This window comes from Pundamilia nyererei, unplaced genomic scaffold, assembly GCF_000239375.1.
Source record: "Pundamilia nyererei isolate P.nyererei 1_Seehausen unplaced genomic scaffold, PunNye1.0 scaffold00033, whole genome shotgun sequence".
In the NCBI taxonomy this organism is placed as follows: domain Eukaryota; kingdom Metazoa; phylum Chordata; class Actinopteri; order Cichliformes; family Cichlidae; genus Pundamilia; species Pundamilia nyererei.
The window spans coordinates 2,622,763-2,633,585 of NW_005187434.1; the positions used below are offsets into that span (position 1 = coordinate 2,622,763).

Sequence of the window (10,823 nt, forward strand, 5' to 3'; positions counted from 1 at the left end):
AGTCAGGAATAATCAGTGTTGCATCTTATTGTGACACCTGATTGTTTTGGAACAACTAATTACAAAACAATGCCTGAGCCATTACCTGCATTTTATCTAATTCAAGAGCAAAATCAAAAGTAGTAAAAAACAGCCAACTATACCCTTGACCCTAGGGGGTTAACTTACGGGCTGGAACAACCATGGGAGGTGGTCTGGGAGCCATGATGTGAGGCGCAGAAGGCGGCATGGGAACCACGTTAATGCGGGGAGCAGGAATCATGGGCGGCATTGGGGTAATAACTTGTCCTGGTGCAAGACGCACCACAGGAGCCACAGGTGGTCTCGGAATTACAGGTACAGCAGACAAGAGAGTGGTGCGTACTGGTGGTGCCACCTGTTACATAACAACATTACGTGATAAGAAGGTACATATGTACAACAAAAAGCATTCAAATGTATACAATTACAATTTTAACTTACAGAGGGTGGGCGAGGCACCGCTGTGACAGGGGGACTAGGTTTAGGCAAACTGGGTGCAGAGGAGGGGATGGGTGGCTGGTGATGAATTTCACTTGGCTTGCTAGGGCCAATTTTCTCTTTAGTGTCATCTTCTCCCACCAGTCCTTTGGCCTTGTGAATGGCTTCTATCTGCTCTTGCAGGGTGATGTTGGCCTGCGCTGCCTGCTGTGTACGAGCCATGCTTCCAGAGTGCCCATCCCAGGTAACCTGAAATGCAAAAGAATACAATTATTATTGTTATTATTATTGTTAAAGACAGTTTTATAAAAGCTGCAGTTACTCAGTGTTTTTACCTTCTCCTCTGGCTTTTGGATTTCTTCTTCCCCAATCTTTTTACCGATGGCCGTCTCTTCCACACCGAAGATATCAGTACGCCTCTCAGCCAGCTGTTTCAAGCTGCTCTCGATATCCAAACCAGGAGCATAAACTTCATCCTCAGTCTGTCTGTCTCTGATGCTGCGGTCTCTTTGCTCCAGCCAGCGTGGATCTAGCAGACCGATACGCATGTGCTCTGGCATCTTACTGGCCGGGATCTTCTCACCGGTAATGGGAGAGATGAGGTACTCGTCTGGAACTGCAACTGAAGGCTGAGGCTTGGATGCTGTAATGAAAAGGTAACATTAGTTAAAAAACAAAAACAAACAAATTGTACAAAGTAAAAACTTGCTCACATAACGAACAGTGTTACCTTTGGGGTCGTAGTCTTTGCGAATGATAACCTGATCTGGAGTTGGAGGCAGTGGAGGTGGCATGGGGGTGTCCGGTGGCAGTGGAGCCTTCATGCCATCATCCTCATCATCAGATCCCTAAAGAAAGCAGCAGGGGATGAATCGATTTTGTTACAAGATCTTAAAGTTTTCTTCTTTTTCTTTCTCCAAGCAGTGGGTTAGAAAAGATGCCATTTAATTAAAAGAAAAACATATAGTATCAAATCTATAACTGGTCAGACACAAACAGCTTGCAATCCGCAGTAATTAATTACTCCATCAGTTCTAACCTCATCCATGTCCTGTACTTGTGTGTCTTGATCAGGCTGTGAAGGCTGGTTTTCACCCCTATTCTCCCGCTCATCATCTTCACCATCGCTCTCCACTTCCATCTCTACCTCCTCACTCTCTCCAAACTTCTCATAGCGCTCCTGGATCAGGATGCGAGCGCCGAGCTCCTCTGGTGTGGTAGGTGGTGGGAAGTGGCCTAAGGAATTTGAGATGCCAATAAAGATTAAATGATTGTACCAATATTTACAGGTGGGGGTTACTATTTAAAGATATAGTTACTGTGATTATAATTACCTTGTTCATTAGGCTGGAAATCCACTGTTTCGACCACTACAAAGTCATGCCAGTCAATTTGGGCATATGCAACTCGTTCTTTCTCCCTTTCCTCCTCCTCCTTCTTCCTCTCGCGCTCCTGGTACTTTGCCCATTCAACACGGTACCTTACCTGATGGTTGGACAACAGGACATATTACAACCATGGGAAAGAGCAAATGTAAACGGTTATTTTGAGAAACAGTCACTGTTAAAACAGAATACCTGGTCCATAACCTCTTTTGGGTTCTCGGCTTCCTTCTTGAGTTTGGTCAGTAAGCCTTTGGGAGGGATCAGAATCTAAAGGATTAAAGTCGAGAATCAATATAATGCTTAGAAAGTTTAGAATCACCACTTGAATAAATACACACCCAGAGAAGACCAATCTGTTAAGTCACCTTAGTATACTGCTCCACCAGCTTGGTGAAGTAATTGAAAAGGCTGTGCTGTGGTCGCAAAAAGTCAAACTGGTAGTTCCTCTGTTCCTTCTGCATGAGCTGAGTGAGAAACTGGCGCCCGTTGCGAGCAACAAACTGGGCAGTGAGCTTGACAACATCCAGGTCAAATGCAGAGATTGATGGAGGATCTGCAATGAACTCAAACTCAGGGGGAGGTTCTTTGGGGACCACTGTCTCCTGAATCACCTGTGATTGAACCTAAAAAAACATGTAAAATATTAGTCAGGGTCAAAGACTACCAGACCTTTTTTTTTTTATTAAAAAAATAAAAAATAAAGTGCAAAGTGAAGTTCAATGACTTACTTTCTGAGGAAGCTGCTGGGACTGTTGCATAGCCTGCTGCATAACTTTGGGCACAGCTGCAGATGGCTCTTGAGCTTTCCCCTCCTTAAATTCATTGACTTTGTGGCGATAGTAGGCATGGTAGGGGTCATTCGGGTTGAGGAAGTTAAACTTTGGATTGTTGATCTCATTCTGACGGATTCTTGCCTCAAATTCAGGCCCGTTCCTGTGAATTGGCAAGAATGAGTTATGCCATATACATGAAATCCAGTTACCATTACATATTTAAAAAGCTGCCACATATAAAATAACCAACCTTGCAACAAAGCTGGCTGTCTTGTCAACAATGTTTCGGACCTCGGGAGGTGGATAAATGATACCAACAATAGGTTTTGTGGCTGGCGTTTCTTCTGCTGTTGAATCATTCTGTTGCCGCAAAAGCACATTTGTTAGTTAGAATAAACCAAAGAAGGGTTAGAGGAATAAATAAAAGAATAAGGTAAAAACAACAACAGTGGTCCACTTAACACCCACCCGATGTTAAAGCTTTTCCAACTACACCAAGTAATATTTCCCCTGCTCTACTACAATTTACAACACTCAAAGCATAGACAACATTTTGAAAAACTTTAAATTTCGCTACAGTAGTCCACACCATACGGTAAAAACTACCAAGTGCTGTGATGAAAGTGGGTCGGTGAATTTTCTACGTGAAAAAATGTGGTACAACATTGATCCAAATATCCGTTTTCAATTTAGCAAGTGACAGCAAAGTCTCAGCAATTACCTTCAGGTTCGAACAGAGATTTTAGACGTTGTGTGTAGATTTACCATCGCAGCTAACTACGGGCTAGCAAGGTTTAATGCTGCGACCTCAAACATTTAGCGAAAGAAAAAGAAATAGACGCTAGCTGTTCGCTAAATTCAAAAATCAAAGAGACAGTTCAAAGTATAGAAAGACAAAAATTAACCCAGTTCACAAGTTAGCCGACAAAAAGCAAGCAGTATGTAGGCTACACTGCTGGCATTAGCTAACTAGCAGCGGTACCCTTACCTTGTTGTTAGCCTCCGGCTGAACGATTTGAACAGGCCCAGGCGGCATGGCTGCGACTTATTGTAAAACTGGAAGTAACCTGCAAACACAAAACCAACAAAAAAACCAAAACGTATTTTAAACACTACTTTTTTGCACATGCTATGTCAACAATAAAGGCTACAGGAGCTAAAAGCTTCAAATTTGCCGTGGTTAAACACACTTACTACGTCGCGCTTTCGTTGACCCAATGGAGATGAATTACTTCCGGAAATAAACCGCACAGCATTGTGGAACTTGGAGTACTTTTTTTGGACGTTACCAAGGAGATACGGTATCAACAGACTGCACAGTGTTTTTCAGAGCTGTGTCATTTATAAAATAGTTTGTCAGACATGAGTCAGTTGCTGGGTAGTCAGGACTGTATCGAAAGCCTCCGAAAAGACCTGGTTGACCTTCAGGGAGCGATTCTGGACGTGTTTTCTCGAACCGGACCGCTCCGCTTTTCTTCCTGGAAGTTCCCGGACAAGCACTCCTGTAATCTAGACATGGTAGCTCTGCTAGAGCAGTATGACTTTGTGGATGGGGAAGATGCGTTCAATCAGCACTCCCACATTGTTTTACTGGAGTTGGTGGTTGACAGGTAATACATAACAATGACAATTTTATTATAAAGCACATTTACATGAAAATGCATGTGCCTAACACAGAAAATTAAGAAACATAAAAATGTTAGATGTTTTAATATTGCTATTATTATTACATGCACAGTGAAAATAAACGCGGTTTACACTGTACAATGAAATTCTTATTTTGCCAGTGTCCCGTTGGGCCCATGCCTTGTGGATGTTTGCAAACAGACCTGTACAAATTAGTGCAGTAGCAGATAATGATAGTACAGTAACAGCCAACAGTAGTGTTGGTGTGGGAGCGGGGCAGTGCTGATTGTCTCATTCAGGAGTCCGATGGCCAACAGCTAGAAGCTACAGAGAGTATTAGTGCTTGATTTCAGACTCCTATAGAATCTACCTGAGGGCAAAAGTGTGGAGAGGTGGTGGGTGTGTATTGTCTCTAAAAATGTTGTGAGCCCTTGGTGGTGTAAATGCCGTGTAGTGATGTGAAGGCTGCTCCTGTGATGCACTGTGCAGTTTTTATCCCACGTTGGAGATCCTTCCTGTCAGTGCAGCTTCCAGTACCACTCTGTAACTGAGGTGGTGATGATGCGCTCAACTGTACGTTGAGTTGCAAAATAAAATGCTGGAAAAAATGAGGATTTTAGTTGACATGCCACTTTCTCAGCCATCTTAGGAAGTACAGTCTTTACTGTGATTTCTTGAGAAACTTCTGGATGTTGTGAGATCTTCCTTAATGTGTGTCCCTTGGAATTTAAAGGTTTTCACCCTCTCTACCTGTCTCCCAGATGTCTGCTGTGTGTATGCTGCTTTATCCTTCTCTTCACATAAAAAAATCAAGAGTTGTCGGTCTTATCTGCACTTAGGAAGAGATTATTTTGCTGACACCAAGCCACCAGTCCTGCCATTTTGTTTTCTATATGCCATCAGTGATCAGCCTAATGATTGCGGTATCATCTGTGAACTTTATAATGCTGCTGTTTGATGAATAGACATGAACAAAATCATTGGTACCCTTCTGTTGAAGGAGGAAAAACTCACACTAATCACTGAAATAACTTGAAACTGACAAAAGAAATAATCAGCAAAAATTGACATTACATTACATAAACACATAATAATTGTTAAAAAATTTTCTTTCCTTCCCTCTCTGGCTGAACAAGACTGCTGCTTCTTGTACAAAGCTCCAGTGCTTACATTGACCGGCTGAGGGGCAGCCACAGGAGAGAACAAACGCCACAGAAGGGATGCCTGTCAGTTGGTCTCATAGTCACAAACTACTGGAGTAATTTAGTTCAATTTGCCAACATAAAGGTAGGCAGACTGCTTCATTTTAGTGAAGGCATAATTAAAAATAATGGCATAATGTTGCCAGTTAACTGATAGATCTCAGTGCTTTAGGCTGTCTTTCCTTTCTTAGGAGTCTGAACTCAGTAAAAGGCAGATGGAAAGAAACAGTGATGAGACAAACACTGCATCACCTGTCTCACCTCAAATGAGCTCAAGAACCAACTTTTGCAGCCGTTGCTTGTCTGCTTGGTCTTCAACAAGCACATTTGAAATTTCCCCACAGAATCTCACATCCACCAGTCCCACCCACAGCAGTCCATGCTCTCCTGTGTTTAGCAGTCAAAACAAAAGCTGCCAGACTGTCGAATCATCACTCATTCCATGCGATGCGTGTCATCAAGTGCAAACTCTTTTGAGAAAGACAGGAGATGCTCTGGTAGACCTGCTTCAGAGCGAGGGCCTGCCCTCATCTCTACAGCCTCTCTTAGCAGCTGTGGATGACTCTCTGGAGCTGGGACGCATGACAGCAGGCGATGTTTCCCAGTGGGCCAATGAACAGCGCAGGGACACGCGCAGGCTGGAAAAACACCTTCAAGATGTGCGCTGTACAGTGCAGCCTCTTAAAGACAGACTAGCAGCGGCAGAAGAGGAACAGAAAAGATTCAGGTCCCAGCTGGAAAGAGCACAAAAAGACTTCAACCAAGAGAAGGAAAAGCTTCAAATAAATTCAGTCCAGCTTGAATTTTCGCTGCAGAAAGCACAGAGAGTCATTAAAGAAACAGAGAAAAGGCTACATGAGGAGCAACAGCAACATAAGAGGGGTGAGTGACATTGTGAATAAACATGATGAGAATTCACTGGAATCACTTTTCTACTTTCACATTTTTGAACACAGACACTATGTCCTTGGAAGAGATGAATTTCAAACTGAAGGAGGAAATAGCATTGCAGCAAAATACCTTAAAAGCACTGGGTAAGACACGCACCTAAGATTAATCTACAACCTTTCTTTCATTTAAAAAAAAAGAAAGTATGTTTTGCAGAACACACACAAAATACATATTTATGCAGGCTAAGCATTTTTTTGTGTGTTAGAACATGAAAAGAAAGGACTGCAGGAGAGTCTGAACACCTTACAAATAGAGGAAGAGGCCTGTTCTAAACTGCAGCACAGGATCCAGCAGTTAGAGAGTCAGATCTCCGACATTCAGCTCCTGCTTGATAAGGAGAAAGCCAAGTACCAGAGTGCCTGCCGTCAGCAAGAGGTCAGCATCACAGCAAGCACCTGATTATTAGTTGTTTTCCACTGGGCACTGTGACAGACTCGCTTATGTGTGAGTCACACAGCAGTAATCAAATAGATTCATACATGTGTTGTTTGGTTCTGAAATCCAGTCAATGCAGGCAAAGCAGAAGTCTTTGTTAGAGAGAGTCGACGCTCTCGACGAAGAGTGTGAAGAGCTGCAGAAGCAGCTGGGGGAGAGAGATGAGAGGCAGATCGGCCTACAGAGTCAGCTGCAACAGATGTCAGAGGAGAAGGAAGAACTGCGGGCTCAGCTCACTCAACAGCAGGTAGATCAGTGCACTTTACCCAATAGTAATACCCAAAGATGACATGTTTTAACCAAGTAGTATATGCTCCTATATTTTTTCCCCATCAGGACCTGTGTTCGAAGCTCCAAAATGAGAAACAGACCCTACAAACACACACAGATGAGCTAAACAACTGCGTGGATGAGTTGAAGGAATATGTGCAAGCTTTGAGAGAGAGGGAGAGGCTGTTGGTGGCTTTCCCAGAGCTCAGCCCACTGGCTCAACCACAGAGTAGGCCGCTATGAATCACCTACTAACTAACATTACCTGTGTGTATTCAAATAAATGTGGCTTTGCACCTGTCAAGCACTAGTTGACTGCGGCTATTAATACTTCGGAAAGCACAGAGTGCTAGTTTGACAGACTTGGAATTATAAGATCACAAAAATGACCCAGTGCATTTGCAGATGAAAGAGACAGTAAATCGGAAAAATCAGTGCACATTAAAGTATTTCTCTTGTCTTCAATCTTGTCATTTTTAAGGAATATTTCTCATTTTATTCCATGTAAAAAGGTACAGGAAATGTGCTTCTGGATATGCAGCAGCAACTGCAAGCAAATAGCATTCGTATAAAGGTTTTGGAGCAGGAAAATTCCACCCTTCTTAGAAGTCTGGAGAAACTGGGAGAAAGAGCACAACATAATGCAAGCAGGGTAAGTCATTAGGTAGGATTCTTGTGATGCTACATAAATAGAAAACACGTGAATAGACGTATATCATGGATGAATAAACAACTTCAAACAGGGTTTTGTGGTTGTTTATTGCTGAACATCATATATATGCATTTTTAACAGGAAGCCTCCACTCAGCAGACACACACTGTTTCTCTGCCCAGCACACCAACGGAAAAACGTCCAGCGTAAGTATTCTGCTCTTTAGATTAGTCTGAGTGATACTGTGCATCCATTGTTGCCTTCTTCTTTGCTCCACAGGCAGAGCAGTGATGCAGCAAGGCTGGGGTACGTTAACAGAGGAAAGGAAGCAGGAGGAGGAGAGAGTGGTGTGGAGTCAGAGGATCGTGTATCCACCTCCCCCTCGTCCATACAAATCCACCTTCAAACACTCCACCTCAACACAGCGTGCACTGCTGCTAAAAGCCCTGCAAAAGTACACAGCCCTTCTCAACTTTATCACTCCCGGGCCTGGAATCAGAGGAAAAAATGAAACAATGGAGGTGTGAGCAGAAGCTGCTTTTGCAAGCAATATACCTCGTTAAGAATTACTGGCAACAACTACAAGTGCCTAATTTTCTTTCTACGTAAATTCTGTTTTTTTTTTTTGAGTTTGTGTGATTACATATTGTCATTATGTACAGTTATGGCAGTTAATATTACAGTTAAGATGGATTGCTCCATAATAAACACATTATTAATAAAGACTGTTTTTCACCGCTGTTAAAATAGGGCAGTTATGGCCCCTGCATATTAGGTTTCATGAAATATGATATGCTTTCTCAAACAAGCCTGGATGTATCTGAATGGATAGCCTTCCGTCCGGATTGATCACATGGTTCTAAGTAAATAGGTAAAGTACCTTGAACGTCACAGAGACAGATGTCAGTGTCATTGTTTATGTGCTTGCTGACAAGGATGTGGGAGTTTCCAGGGAAACGCAAGTGCTTGCTGGTTTCACTGAATCCCTTCTGACCTTCAGGTCAGTCCCTGCAGTGTAAGCTTTCAGTAAAATTGAATTGAATAAACAATCGTGTTAGTATAAACACTGACCTTTTACCAGTTTTACCTGAATGGACACATGACCTGTCATTTTAGTCACTTCACAGACAGCATGTGACCTGAAGGTTAATCCCTAATTGGCTTAACTATAGCTGTGTAATCAAGCATATAATTTAAGGTAATTTTAAACACTTTCAACCAGTGCCATAGATGTCACTGAAAGTCATCTCTAATGCTATGCTTGACTAAACATTTCATTCTTATGAAGAAAGATATTTTGTCATTCCAATGAGCAGTTTACCATGAATAAATCTAAACTATTGTTTATTTAGCTAGTATATACATATGTAAAAAACAAACAAACAACAACAACAACTTCAATGTGCCTCTATGATCTAATGGAAAATTTGTGCTTCACCTCATTTAACCTCAGTGTACTGTTGGTGTGTAGCTGTGACTTTCTTGAATAAAGAATGAGTTTGTAGTTTTGAAAACAAACTAAATGTGAATTGTGTTCAATGTCACGATGCAGTCTGTCTTCATTATCAGGCTGGTGCCCACATGACTGCAAGAACTGAGCTCCCTATGGTTGAACAGCCAAAGATTATAATATCAAGATTATATAGTGACGAAACGTTTCTCCCACAAAACGCTACGTCCAGATGAACAGAATCAACTTTTGGAGATCCACCGTAGCATAGTTAGAAACCATTTGTAGGCTTAGGTTCTTCCCCAAATTGTTTATGCTTTGATTTTTCCTCCATTTCATAAACAATCATGTCAGTATTGCTTACTGATGTAATTGTAGTTCTTATCTTGTGCTTTTGGCTGGACACAAGCATTCATTGGCATTAGTCATACCCACTTGCCTGGTTCACCTCAGATCACACTCAGTTCATTCAACCTAAATCTCACTCTTCAAGTTCATTTCCTGTTTCTGTTGGCGTGCCCCAGGGTTCGGTATTGGGGCCTCTTTTATTGATTATTTACATGCTTACATTCTGTCACATATTTCGGAAATACAATATTAACTTTCACTGCTGCGCAGATGACACTGAGCTGTATATTTCTTCCAAACCCAATTTCACCCTTCCACCCATCTCACTTTGTGACTTCCTCATGGAGGTTAAAACATGATTCTCCACCAATTTTCTCAAACTCAATAGTAATAAAACTGAAGATCCACTCATCAGCACAGCTTCCACTCTAACCAAATCCCACAAGTTTTCCATTAATATTGACAACTCTTCCACAAGTACCTCGACAGCACTTTGTCATTTCAGTCTCTTATTAATCACATCACCCGGTCTACTTACTTCCACTTAGGCAACATCAGTCGTTTCCGTCCTTTCCTCACCCCACATGCTGCTGCTGTCCTTGTCCATAGCCTTGTCACTTCTCGAGTTGATTACTGGAATTCTCTTCTCTTTGGTGTCCCTAACAAATCTCTTCACAAACTCCAACTCCTCCAGAATTCTGCACCCCGGACCATAACTTGCACACCATCCAGAAAGCACATCAACCCTGTTCTTCGACAGCTTCACTGGCTGCCTGTAGATTCTCTTTCTAAATATTGCTTTTCACTTTCAAATGTATCCATAACCTGGCCCCACTCGTTCCCTTAGGTCTTCATCCGCCATTCACCTTATTGTTCCCTCTGCCTGTTTCAGCACTATGGGGAACAGAGATTTCAGCCACTCTGCTTCCCAACTTTGGAATTCATATCCTCCGGAATACTGACTCTCTTCTCTTATTCAAGTCAAAAATCAAAAGCCTGAATAGATGTTTAAACCCTCATCTGTTGAAACTAGCCTACTCTTTTTAACATTGACTGCAATTGTTGTATAATACCTGAAGGAAACTGTTTCCAGGGCCTAATCCGTGGATCGACTTCCTTCGAGGCGTGGACGTCTATCAGCAGAGAATGTACCTTCACCTATCAGCAGAGAATGTCCCTTAGTCTGTAACACAGTCAAATATATTCTCAAGTAACATTCAAGCATGCCATTCAGCGTGTTAGTACGAGCTCGGGAGCAGCTTGGGAGAACAA

At 42.3% G+C, this 10,823-nt stretch overlaps 2 protein-coding genes across 3 annotated transcripts in view; one reads left to right on the forward strand and one right to left on the reverse strand.

The window, feature by feature from the left end:
* sf3a1 (splicing factor 3a, subunit 1) overlaps positions 1 to 3,894 on the reverse strand; it is a 5,834-nt gene extending 1,940 nt beyond the window's left edge. The window contains exons 1-12 of the mRNA XM_005729511.1: positions 3,812 to 3,894; positions 3,606 to 3,684; positions 2,868 to 2,977; positions 2,573 to 2,777; positions 2,210 to 2,467; positions 2,037 to 2,111; positions 1,794 to 1,944; positions 1,499 to 1,695; positions 1,190 to 1,307; positions 795 to 1,102; positions 463 to 708; positions 169 to 376 (exon numbers count right to left, since the gene is read on the reverse strand). Of these exons, the coding sequence (XP_005729568.1) occupies positions 169 to 376; positions 463 to 708; positions 795 to 1,102; positions 1,190 to 1,307; positions 1,499 to 1,695; positions 1,794 to 1,944; positions 2,037 to 2,111; positions 2,210 to 2,467; positions 2,573 to 2,777; positions 2,868 to 2,977; positions 3,606 to 3,653 (1,924 nt within the window). The 5' untranslated portion in view covers positions 3,654 to 3,684; positions 3,812 to 3,894. The remainder of the gene's footprint in view (positions 1 to 168; positions 377 to 462; positions 709 to 794; positions 1,103 to 1,189; positions 1,308 to 1,498; positions 1,696 to 1,793; positions 1,945 to 2,036; positions 2,112 to 2,209; positions 2,468 to 2,572; positions 2,778 to 2,867; positions 2,978 to 3,605; positions 3,685 to 3,811) is intronic.
* Positions 3,895 to 3,953: 59 nt separating this feature from the next.
* Positions 3,954 to 8,556, forward strand: ccdc157 (coiled-coil domain containing 157). Of its 2 annotated transcripts, none has more exons than XM_013909913.1 (10): positions 3,954 to 4,227; positions 5,380 to 5,530; positions 5,637 to 6,327; positions 6,402 to 6,479; positions 6,602 to 6,771; positions 6,902 to 7,078; positions 7,168 to 7,330; positions 7,614 to 7,753; positions 7,895 to 7,959; positions 8,033 to 8,556. In XM_013909913.1, exons 1-10 carry the CDS (start codon positions 3,980 to 3,982, stop codon positions 8,262 to 8,264), a joined length of 2,115 nt encoding a protein of 704 aa, XP_013765367.1. In that variant the 5' UTR covers positions 3,954 to 3,979; the 3' UTR covers positions 8,265 to 8,556. The 2 variants fall into 2 exon arrangements, with proteins under 2 accessions (XP_013765367.1, XP_005729567.1); XM_005729510.2 differs by having other exon boundaries at positions 5,790 to 6,327.
* Positions 8,557 to 10,823: the final 2,267 nt, after the last annotated feature.